The following is a 12,653-nucleotide window of genomic DNA, read 5'->3' as shown; positions in this document are numbered from 1 at the left end:
CTGGTGAGAAGGGAGAACTGCACCGTGCCTGGTGAGGCGGTGAGTGTGAGCAGGCCTCTATAGCGCTCCACCTTGACTGTGCATTCGCATCAGCCAGTTAAGTCAGAATCCCTGGGGTGGGCTCCAGGCATAAGTGGTTTTTTAAATTCCCCATGTGATTCCAGTAAACAGCCAAGGTAGTGAGGAGTGCAGTGGGCCTCAGTGTTGGATTGGCTACATGAGCACCACCTGAGGGACTTTGTAAAATGCAGATTTCTGCGCACCACCCCTGGAGATTCTGGTTCACTGAGTCTCAAGGAGGTCAGTGCATGAGTGAGTCACTGTGGGCGCCTCAGTGAGGAGAGAATCTGGAGGAATTACACTTTGCAGTGGGTCCAGAACAAAGCAGAAAGAGGAGGAGCTGGGTTCAATGCGTGGGCCAAGAGACCACTTGCCGGCCCAGGTGCCAGGGAAACAAGCTGCCCTCAAGGAGGTCCTAATCTAGTTGGAAGATGGGACAAAGCAATGTGGAGTTGGAGGTGCCATGGTCTGAGAGGCAGCAGGAGGTGCTGGGAAATCAGAGGAGAGTGGGTGGGAATAGAGGGGGTGGGAAACGAGACTGGTTTGGAGTAGGAAGAACCTGGCTAAGTCTGTCCAGAAAAAAAATGATGAAAATGAGGCCTGATGGCAGGACCTTGTGCCCAGCTGAAGACTCTGGCCTTGACCCTGTGGTCTGTGGAGAAACTGATCCAGCAGCAGAACCCAGGGAGCAGGGTCCAAGAGGCCAAGAGACCAGTTAGAACACTGTTAGAGAATCCCAGCACAAGGAGATTGGGTTACACTGGGGGAGCTGGTTTGGGGGGGATGGAGGGGGCAAGAACACTGGTAAGGCTCCAGACTGTTGGCTGTACATTAAAGAGAGCAATGGCCTGGGTAATATTCCCAGTAACCTGCTAGCTTTCGTCTCTCAGGCTCACAAGAACGCCAGGATAAATTACGAGACATGGGCATCGTAGATATTCTACACAAACTGAGTCAGTCACCAGATTCAAATCTTTGTGACAAGTGAGTATCAAAGTTAAAGGTCCTTGCTTTGGGGTGTTGAATTCTTTGTTGAAAGAGTTTAAATTGCTTAGTAAGCCACAGGGTCAAACTCAAAAGTCTTTTAGATTCTTGGCTTCCCTTTTTAGTAATCTGTGAGCCAACTGTGTGACATCTGAGTCAGAGATAAACCAATAATTGGCAGATTATTACAGATTTTCATCTCACTGTGAATGAATGTGAGCCTGGACCACCATCATGGGAATCTAGAAAGGATCCTGAGGCCATTCCCTTTCAGTCTCTTGATCTTTAGAATAGAAAAGCATGTGGCCTTTTGGAGAGCAGAAATGAGGGCCAATTATAAAAGCATTCATTAGCTCAGAACCTCACTAAGTGCCTGCCTTGTGCCAGCCCAGCCTGGCTGGTGGGGCTGCAGCTGTGACCAGGAGGGAGTCCCTGTCCTTAGTGAGCTCACCATTTACTAGAGGAGGCGAGAGTACAGTCTGAGACCCCTCTAACCTCTGGATAGCCAAGAATGTTTTTTCTGGCTGTGAACACTTATAATACAGCCTCCACGTTCCAGCTCACTTTCATCCTGCAGACTCTTGGGCAGGTCTCAGAGTGCTCCGTGGTCTGGCCCTGCCTTCCTCATGCCCCCCTGCCCCCATGCCTCCTCTGTGCTGCAGCCACACCTGCCCTCTTATAGGATCACACCTTCGTGTGTTTACACATTCTGTTCCACCAGATTTGCCATCCCAGGCCTCTCTCCTCTGACTTCCCATTCATTCAACAAGTACTTTTTTTTTTTTTAATACTGACCTCTTCCAAGCATTGCTTCAGGCATCAAAGATATAAGGGTGAATAAAATTGATGAAGTCCTTGCCCTCGTGGAACTAACGTTCTAGTACAGAAGACAGACGATAAGCAAGTGAATATGTAATGTGATCACAGATAGTGAGAGGTACTGAAGGTATAACCAAGATGAAGGGATGGAAAGTAAGAAAGTTTCTTGTCATATAGATTAGTCAGTAAAAGCTTCTCTGAAGATGTGACATTATTTGATCTAAGACCTCAGTGAAATGAGAGGGTCTGCCTAGCAGATGTTTAGAAGAATAGTATTCCAGACAGAGGGGACAGGAGGTTCAAGGTCCTGAGGCAGGAGTGAGCTCGAGCATTCAAGAAACAGCAAGAAGACCAGTGGAATGCGGAAAAATAAATGGGCGGGAGAGTGAGAAGAAGTAGACGCAGGGAGGCAGTAAGAGCCTTGTAGCCTGTAGCATGAACTTTGGCTTTTATGCAGTTTAATAGGAGGTCATTGGAGGGTTTTGAATGGAAGAGATAGTATCTGATGTGAATTTTTAGAAGCTGGTTCTGGTGGCTCTGTGGAGAATGGTTCGCAGTAGGGCAGGAATGGAAGCGGGGAGACCAGTCAAGGCTGTTGCAGTTGTGTTAGGTGAGAAGGGAGGGAGGTAGTGGTGGGAGTATTGAGAAGTGGTTGGATTCAAGATTTAATATAAAGGCAGAGCCAACAGATTTGCTCATGGATTCGATGTAGGATATTAAAGAGAGGAAAGGAAAATGCCTAGAGTTTTAGCCTGAGCAACTGAAGAGAGGTCTACCAAGATGTTCATTTGCCAAGATGCCAAGAAAAAGAGAAGAGAAGGATAATCAAGTCTTGGAGAATCAAGAGTTGTCATTTGGTGTGCCAGCTTTTGGATGCTATTAGCCGTCCAAGGGACTCAGAGGAGAGGGGCTGAAGATATGAATTGGGATAGTATATCAACCATGGAGCTGCCTGGAGTCACCTAGGGAGAATAAACAAGAGGAGAGAAGACAGAAGGGCTAAGGACTATGGACTGGGATACCCCACCTCCACCCCAGCATTTAGAAGAGAATGAAAAATGTCCAGCAAAAGGTCAGAAAGAACAACCACTGGGAGACGCAGAGACCTGGGCAATAGGTGTCCTAAAAGCAAAGGCAGAGAACGCTTGGACAGTGACCATCCGTCCTTCAAATCAGGTTATCACCTCTGTGGAAGTCTTGCCAGATCCATTCTCCACCCTGGCCCCCAGACTTTGCTAGGGACCCCTCTGTGCTCCCATAGCACCCAGAGGACACACCACACTGTGTCATGGCTGTCAGATTGCTTATCTGCTCCAGGGAAGGAACTTGTTTAACGGCTCCTCGAGTAAATGGCTGGGCCAGATAGAGCACACAGAGCTGGGCTCCTGCCTTCCTGAAGCTTGCTATCCAGTGGGTTAAAGAAAACAGATCCCCAAGCTGCTGCTCAGATGAGTGTGCCATCGAAGGCACATTGAAGTCAGGGCGGCGCATGCTGAAGGCGGGATTTGAGCTCCACCTTGAGAGCGGGAACCTCCGCCTCCACAGCAGCAGTAACAGACTCTGTCAGCCCATCTCTTCTGGCCAAGAGCCAGGCTGTTCCCAGGGTTTTTTCTTGTGTTTGTTCAGAAATTAAAATAGTTCTGCTTAAAACCCTCTCTGGAACGACCTGAAAAGAGACCTCACCAGCATGAAGTGAGGTAGGTTTAAGTTCTGGCCTAACATTACTGGAGAAGGAAATGGCAACCCACTCCAGTATTCTTGCCTGGAGAATCCCAGGGACGGGGGAGTCTGGTGGGCTCCCATCTCTGGGGTCGCACAGAATCGGACAAGACTGAAGTGACTTAGCAGTAGCAGCAGCAGCAGTATTGTTTCCCAAAACCTGCATGGCACATATGTTTTCAGCATTTCTTAAACCCCATGAAAAGAATCAAGGTCCAAGCTACTCTACCTCAGTCCATTTAAGGAAAGGTGACCTTGCCTTAAAGCCATCCATTGGAAAGACTCCTTAGATAGTAATAGGTAGCAGAAAGATCACGGGGGCACAGTCTCTGAGGTCCTATATAGCCAAACCCTTAGAAAGATCCACAAGAAGTCTGACTTGGCAGTTTTAAAGAGTAATGCAGAGTTTTGATCAAGACCCTCATGTAGACATTCCCACCATGGCACAGTCTGTGACCTAACAGCAACATCTCTAAGTTTCTTTCTGTATTCAAGGCTGTGTGACCTTTTGACTTCCAGACACTTAACAGATGTGGAGTTATTGCCAACTAGACCTCTCCACCCCAGGCTCAGAGGGCCTCGGGTTTGTGAAGTTATGGCCAATGAGAGGTAGCCTATGGCATTATTCAGAAACTGTTTCCTAGGAAAACGACCTCATAGAACCCAACTCGCTCATAACTTGGAACGGTTTTTATGGAGCTTTCTGTTCTAATGGATTGGACTGCTTGCAACGATCATCTTTATAGAGTCTTAAATAATTGCAGGAGTATCCCTGAGCTGATTCCTTTTAAGACTGTAGATTGTATCCATTACACCACCAAAGAAACTGTGCTTGAGTCCAGCTTTTTGCATGCCCTGTCTGCTTTGGTATATAGCTAATAGTAACAGAAAATTTTAGCCTTTTCTTCCCATAACTTAGAAGGGGAAAGAGACCATTGCTAAAACTTGACTTCCACAGTTGCAGCTTTCACCAAGCGCATGATGGGAGAGTAAAGGAGGCCTTCTCAGTCCCAGGTCAAAGGAAGGCACTTCTTTGGGACAGGTTAAGGCATGGCCTACATTGCACACACAGTTTCCTCTTCAACTAGCTACCTTCCCCAGTCACCATAACAACCCACATCAGTCAGTGTCATCAGGCATGATGTGAAGGACAGGATAAAATCATAACCTACCTCCCACAGTTTTGAGCCATGCAACAGACTCATCCCATGAGCTCTTGGCCCCTCCCATGCACTTTCTAATCAGCACCTACTCACCCCTGCCTAGGTCAGGTTTGACAGAGGAGAACTATAGAATGTCCGTGAGTTGCAGCAGCTGTAAGGACAAGAGCAGGACTACAGGAAGGGGATGTAGCCAGCATGAGTTTGCAGTGTGTGCTGACCACAGATCTTTGTCCCTTATATAGTAGGCACTCCGCTGGGCTCACCCCAGTTCCCTTGGGGGAACCTATTTTTTTACTTTCCCAGCTGCCATCTTTGAGCCTTGATTACACTTCTGAGATGATGGCTAACAGGAACTCTGTGATTCCAGGGCAAAGACGGCGCTGCAGCAGTACCTGGCGTGATGAGAACACCCCGGGCACCTGCGGGCATCCCACATCCTTGATAAAGGAAGTACAGGAACTAGCCTCATTTGATTCCTTCTATTTGCACAAGTCACCTTGGACTGCAGGGAGCTGTTTTGCAAAAGCAATTTGGTAGGCTTAGATCTCAAATTCATCTTGAGAACATTTTTTTGAGGTAGTAATTTCCTCAGAGGACTATTGTGTTTTGTTTTGTTTCTTTCTGAGCTACCTGGACTCTTTATTAGAACAATCAATTATTTTCCTTTGGACCTACAGTTTTTTGCATATGCTGCAGCCACTTTGTGAGTGAGAATGGATGTATGTCTGCACACACACGGATGTGTGTGTGTTTGTGTATGTGTGTGGATGAAGGTCAGAATGAATGAATATGTGTGTGTGAGGGATACCTCAGAGTTTTCTTTTCTTATTTTGTGTGAAAATCTCTTTTCTACAGATTTTCCAGGGTTTAAGCATTGCTTGCTGTATTAAAAAAAAAAAATTTACTGAATTATATACAGTTTGAATGAAATGTTATTTTAAAAACAAAACAATTGTTAAGTGTTCCATAAAGGTTATGTTGAACTTTGGTCAGATGAATATTTGTAAGTAAAAAAATATATGCATTTCTGAACCTCAACTTACATAGATTTTCTTTATAAAAAAAAACAAAAAACAAAAAAAGAAAAAAAAAAGAAAAGGTTGGCTATAGTTGGCCTGAGTAACAGGCATGATATATGGTGCTGTGCAAAATAGTAAGCTAGCATCTTACTGCCGTCAATATCAGCAGGTACAGAGCCTCTTTTCAGACTAATTCAATAAGCTCTCAGGCTTCCAAGTCAGATGGACAGGTTGGAGTGGAGTGAGGCGACAAATACAGACATCAAAGGGAAATGTAACTACTGATAGTGGAAACCCAGCCACGACTGGTGGACTCCGCTCGGCAGGAACTGGGCACCAGGAGCCTCCCAGCTGCCCTAAACCCTGTCACTGGTGTAGCAATAGATGGCAGGATTTAGATCCAGTCATGGAAACTTGTGCTCCAGCGAAAGTAGGTCACCACTTCCTGGAAACGAAGTCCAATCACCTTGTGCTTCCTGAAACAGCATATATCACTGTGAAACTAAAGAATGTCCTACAGATGCATCTGTAGGAAGAAGCAGAGAACAGAATAGTTTAGAAAGCTGTTTTTCTCTTGGCTGTACTCAGCAAATTCTATATACTTGTCACTCAGGACTGCTATTTAGTGTGCTTTCGTAAAGTGAGATGGAAATTTTAGTAAATGATGTGGCTAAGATCTTTTCCTGCATGAAGCCCAAAGCACTGAAGTTTGAGAGAAGGGAAGGGGGTCCCCTTGGGAGGACCGAAGATGACAGCTTTTTCCAGTCAGGACTGCTTTGCCCTTTGGCAGCCCTTAGCTTGGTACCTGCTCCAACTTCTGGGTCAGCTTCAAGGTGAACTCAACATGATTACTCCTGACTGTTTGAAGGTACAACCAACCTTCCTTTTCCCTTGGCTATAAGAAGTTCAGAGGCATCGTGGCCAGGAAGCAGGGTCTATGCTCAGAAGCTTGCCCTGAGTTTGTGCACCCGATGGGCTCCCAAACCTGCCTGCCATTCCTGACGGAGCTGCCGGTGGTGCAGCCACTCCATCACCAACCTGCTCCTTCCTTGGAAGATTTAAATATGTTTGATTGCAAATGAATGTTTTTAAAATGTATTTAATGCCATTTTTTTTTCTGTTCTCAACATGACCACCCAAGATTCAAACACAGAGATTTCCAAGTTGTATTTTTTCTTTCAGAACATTAATGATTTTAAAATCTGTCCCAACAGGGACTTGGGTTTTGTGCAACCATCAGAGTGCTAATGTGCAGAAGCCAGTTTAAAGAAAATGGAGTGTTCTGGGGGTAAAAGCCTTATTTAGGCCCACTCACTGACATTTCTAGTACTGAGAAAATATCCTTGGTTGGCATTTGTAACACAAAACACTATAGAGTTGGTATTTTTAAGTACCAGGTAAATATAAATAAACCAGTAATGAATTGCTGAGACAATCTTGAACCCAGATAGCATTAGAAAGCTGAAAGCCCAATGAAATGACACTTTGACACTTAAACTCTGTGGATAAATCTTGCCTGTGGCTATAAACAGATGGTCAGAGGAAAAGTGCTTTATGATAATTAACTTTTCTGATTTGAATGAAGGAAAATGTATTTATTAAAACAAAGCTGTTTGCTGCTTTATGCAGATGCAGTGTTCTGTCTGCAAGGAAGTGGGGGGAATGGAACGTGGGCTTGTGTCTCCACCCAAGTTCTTAACTAAGCTTCTCGCTCTCTCTAATACTGCATTCTGTTTCTCCTTTTGTGCCCTGATTGTAACCCAAAATTTATGAACTAGAAAAGAATGTCCAATTTAATAAGTTGCATTTTTTTTCCTTAAGCACTTTATGCAGAACAATACATGTTCTTCTGGTAGTGTTTGGATAATGATTTTTAACACATGCTAATAAAAGCCAAGAAAAAAGCATGCAACTTCTAAAAAGGAGTCTGTTTTCCAAATATCTAGAACAGTAGGAAACATTAGAAGATGATGTGGACTGACTTTCAAAACCCGGGATTCTTGATGATTTAGAGGCTGGGAAGTGACTGCATTTCAGAGACAGAGCTAGTACCCTAGGATAACTGTGGCTTCCAGGAGCCTCTGCAGCTGTCTGCAGCCCCCTTTCCCACTGACAGGTGCACACTCCCAGGGCTCCCCCTCCGTCCTCTCCTCTTCTCTTTCTGTGTGCCACTCCCCCGCCAGCACCCTCTGGACTCAAGCCCGGAGCTTAGCAGATGACCTGTATTTCCAGCGCGCCACCTTCTTCCCCTCCTCCCCCATGTCTGAAACGTAGGGACACGCCACCTGTCTCTTGGCCTCACTAGAATCTGAGGGAAAGCCAAGGATGCCTGCCCTAGAGCGTGAGGGGAAGATGGTGAGGTGGTTGATGGGGGAGGCGATTCCCCTGCCACAGGAGGAGCTTGGAGGCGAGGCTTGGAAAAGCAGGGACTGACCACTGATCCTGCTGGAGAGCTGACAGAGAAGTCCCAGGACCTTGCCACCTGTGGTGGGGCTAGTGCTGCCCTGGACCTGCCCCTGGCACTGACCTCCCTGGGTGCTGGGCAGGAGGCATGTGTCCATTCCCAGCCTGAGGAGGGTTTTGGTCCTGACCTGGCTTCAGGGCAAGCTGAGGGAGCCATGCTATGGCCCCCCAAGTGCCTTCCTCCCTCTATCCCTTCAGCTCCCAGCCTTGGCCTTGGCTCTGCTGGACGGTCAACCCCCTGGCTGAGTGGAGGGCCTGAGACAGTCAGGCCACCTCCTTGACTTAGTGGGACTAGGCCTGCCCTCCACCCTCTCGGGTGCTCACACCTGGGAGAAGCCGTAAGGCCTAAAACGGTGCCCATCCCACAGGCCCAGGGTGTCTACCAAGGAGTTCCCTCCTCTGTTGGTGAGCAGACATTTCCATCACTTTCAGGAGCTTCTCTTCCTCTCTCTTCACCCCACCCTCATTCCTTCTGCCAGGAACCTTCTGGACTCTGAGAAAAGAAGCACCCTTGCAATAGAAGGAAGGGGTGTGTCACCACACCTCCTACCCCAGCCATGTCACCTATGTCCTCCTGCTTTCCCCATCCCAGCCCTGCCATCCCAGCCACATCCTGGGAAAGCTGAAAGGTCATCACAAACACCTACACACACAGGCCAGTCCCTCCACCTGCTCTTCTCTCCCCTGCTTTCAGAGGCCTTGGTCACTCCATTTCTCACCTAACCTCTCTCCAGGAATGGAAGCTTGGCATCCCAGCTTCTGGGGAGACCAGATAGCTGTGAACTGGATGTACCCCCAAGCAACTCATTCAAAGCCAAACAACACCCATGGTGTGGAAGACCAAGTGTGGGGCTCTGGAGCCAGCTCAGAGGTGAGCCCAGACTGACAGAGCCGCCCCATCTTGAGACCACTCACAAAGGTCAGAACACAGCCCCTTGGTGGGCTCTGTATCTGGGGGGGAGGGGGGGTTGTCCTGCCTTGGTGGAGTCAACTTTCCTGACAAGAGTCTGTCAGGGAGGGCTCCACTGAGTGTTCTCACGGGGCCTGTGCTGATGGTGCTGAGTACAACGGGCAGGCAACTTTCCATCCAGAGGTGACCCAAGGTCGTGGGAAATACCAAGACTCTATGCGTGTACATCACCAGATGGTCAATATCGAAATCAGATTGATTATATTCTTTGCAGCCAAAGATGGAGAAGCTCTATATAGTCAGCAAAAACAAGACTGGGAGCTGACTGTGCCTCAGATCATGAACTCCTTATTGCCAAATGCAGACTTAAGTTGAAGAAAGTAGGGAAAACTACCAGACCATTCAGGTATGACCTAAATCAAATCCCTTACGATTGTACAGTGGAAGTGATAAATAGATTCAAGGCATTAGATCTGATAGAGTGCCTAAAGAACTATGGATGGAGGTTTGTGACATTGTACAGGAGGCAGTGATCAAGACCATCCCCAAGAAAAAGAAATGTAAAAAGGCAAAATGGTTGTCTGAGGAGGCCTTACATATAGCTGAGAAAAGAAGAGAAACTAAAGGCAAAGGAGAAAAGGAAAGATATTCCCATCTGAATGCAGAGTTCCAAAGAATACCAAGGAGAGATAAGAAAGCCTTCCTCAGCAATCAATGCAAAGAAATAGAGGAAAACAATAGAATAGGAAAGACAAGAGAGCTTTTCAAGAAAATTAGAGATACCAAGGGAACATTTCATGTAAAGATGGGCACAATAAAGGACAGAAATGATATGGACCTAACAGAAGCAGAAGATATTAAGAAGAGGTGGCAAGAATACACAGAACTATACAAAAAAGAACTTCATGACCCAGATAACTATGATGGTGTGCTCACCTAGAGCCAGACATCCTGAAATGTGAAGTCAAGTGGGCCTTATGAAACATCACTATGAACAAAGCTAGTGGAGGTGATGGAGTTCCAGTTGAGCTCTTTCAAATCCTGAAAGATGATGCTGTGAAAGTGCTGCACTCAATATGCCAGCAAATTTGGGAAACTCAGCAGTGGCCACAGGACTGGAAAAGGTCAGTTTTCGTTCCAGTCCCAAAGAAAGGCAAGGCCAAAGAATGTTCAAACTACTGCAATATTGCACTCATCTCACACGCTAGTAAAGTAATGCTCAAAATTCTCCAAGCCAGGCTTCAACAGTATGTGAACCAAGAACTTCCAGAAGTTCAAGCTGGATTTAGAAAATGCAGAGAAACCAGAGATCAAATTGCCAACATCCATTGGATCATCAAAAAAGCAAGAGAGTTCCAGAAAAACATCTGCTTTACTGATTATGCCAAAATCTTTCACTGTGTGAATCACAACAAACTGTGGAAAATTCTTCAAGAGATGGGAATACCAGACCACCTTACCTGCCTCCTGAGAAATCTGTATGCAGGTCAAGAAGCAACAGTCAGAACTGGACATGGAACAGCAGACTGGTTCCAAATTGGGAAAGAAGTACATCAAGGCTGTATATTATCACCCATGCAAAATGCTGGGCTGGATGAAGCACAAGCTGGAATCAAGATTGCTGGGAGAAATAGATACTCAGATGACACCACCTTTATGGAAGAAAGCAAAGAAAACTAAAGAGCCTCTTGATGAAAGTGAAAGAGGAGAGTGAAAAAGTTGGTTTAAAGCTCAACATTCAGAAAACAAAGATCATGGCATCTGGTCCCATCACTTCATGGCAAATAGATGGAGAAACAGGAAACAATGGCAGACTTTATTTTGGGGGGCTCCAAAATCACTGCAGATGGTGACTGCAGCCATGAAATTAAAAGACACTTGCTCATTGGAAGAAAAGCTATGATCAACCTAGACAGCATATTATAAAGCAGAGATGTTACTTTGCCGACAAAGGTCCATCTTGTCAAAGCTATGGTTTTTCCAGTAGTCATGTATGGATGTGAGAGTTGGACTATAAAGAAAGCTGAGTACTGAAGAATTGATGCTTTTGAACTCTGATGTTGGAGAAAACTCTGGAGAGTCTCTCGAACTGCAGTGAGATCCAACCAGTCTATCCTAAAGGAAATCAGTCCTGAATATTCATTGGAAGAACTGATGTTGAAGTTGAAACTCCAATACTTTGGCCACCTGATGCAAAGAACTGACTCACTAGAAGAGACCCTGATGCTAGGAAAGATTGAAGGTGGGAGGAGGAGATGACAGAGGATGAGATGGTTGGATGGCATCACTGACTCAATGGACATGAGTTTGACTAAACTCTGGGAGTTGGTGATGGACAATGAGGCCTGGCATGCTGCAGTCCACGGGGTCACAAAGAGTCGGACACGACTGAGCAGCTGAACTGAATTCAACCCAGTGTCACAGGCCTTGATCCCAACCTTCTACAGCCTGACTCTTCCTTGTGTCCCTGGCCCCAGCCCCGAAGGGCTCATGTTACAGACTGGAGGACAGAGTAGTGTGCCCAAAAAAGACAGTTTGTGGACACAAACTGTCCATTTAGAGAGTTTCTTCAGGTCATAAGCACAGAGTCACCTCATGAGAAAACCAGCCATCTGCCTCATGGTGTAGAAGAACACAGCCTTTTCCCAAGTCAGAGAGGAAAGAGTACGCCCAGGCTCAGTGCATTTACAATAAAGCAAAGAACAAACCGGTAAGAAGGGGTAGCTGGCGTGTTACTACTCACAGGAGTAGTGACAGTTACTGAACAGCTCCTGCGACCCATGAAGGAACAACTAAACCAGGCAATTGAGTGAAAGCTGATGCCACCATGAGGAGCTCTCAGGTTTTAAAATTAGGCTTGGTGATTCCCTGGTGGCCCCATGGATTTGGAGCTTTCACTGCTGGGGTTTGATCCCTGGTTGGGGAGCCAAGATCCTACAAGCCCATGGTACAGCCAAACAAAAATTTTTTTAAATACAATTCAGCTTTAGCCAAAATCAGAAACCCGAGAAATGAGGAGAGAGGGGCATTAAGAAAATTAGTTGAACCCTGGTTCCAAATGTAACCCCCACGCACTGTTTTCTGAATGTGTTCTGATTCATGGAGAACCACAGATGGTGAATCAGCTTATTCCGGGACTGCCCGTTGTAGCCAGGGCGCATGGCCTGAATTAAAGCTGATTTATATCTGCCCCCATAAGCCCTGAAGTGTCACGTCCAGTCCTGTTGCACTGATTTCAAGTTCACTGTTACCAAGTTAAGCTCTAACATTGTTTCATCCATGGGACTTCCCTGGTGGTCCAGGCTAAGACTTCACTCCCAATGCAGGGCGCCTGGATTCAATCCCTGCTTAGGGAACTAGATCCCGTGTGCTGCAACTAAGAACTGCAGTTAAAGATGCTGCGTGGCACAGTGAAGACTGAAGCTCCCAGGTGCTGCAAAGAAGACCCGGCGCAGCAAATAAGTATTTTTAAAAAAATTTTGTCTAAAAAATAAAATCATTTCATCCATAATGTAG

At 46.2% G+C, this 12,653-nt stretch overlaps 1 protein-coding gene across 5 annotated transcripts in view; it reads left to right on the top strand.

Moving 5' to 3' along the window:
- ARMC8 (armadillo repeat containing 8) overlaps positions 1-7,671 on the top strand; it is a 108,827-nt gene extending 101,156 nt beyond the window's left edge. For all 5 annotated transcript variants that reach the window (XM_061420710.1, XM_061420721.1, XM_061420699.1 and 2 more), the window contains 2 exons: positions 951-1,044; positions 5,113-7,671. In XM_061420710.1, the coding sequence (XP_061276694.1) occupies positions 951-1,044; positions 5,113-5,146 (128 nt within the window). In that variant the 3' untranslated portion in view covers positions 5,147-7,671. The remainder of the gene's footprint in view (positions 1-950; positions 1,045-5,112) is intronic.
- The last annotated feature ends 4,982 nt before the right edge of the window (positions 7,672-12,653 follow it).

The sequence above is a fragment of the Bos javanicus genome, chromosome 1, assembly GCF_032452875.1.
Source record: "Bos javanicus breed banteng chromosome 1, ARS-OSU_banteng_1.0, whole genome shotgun sequence".
Lineage (NCBI taxonomy): Eukaryota > Metazoa > Chordata > Mammalia > Artiodactyla > Bovidae > Bos > Bos javanicus.
This window is presented reverse-complemented; position numbering and strand designations above follow the sequence as displayed.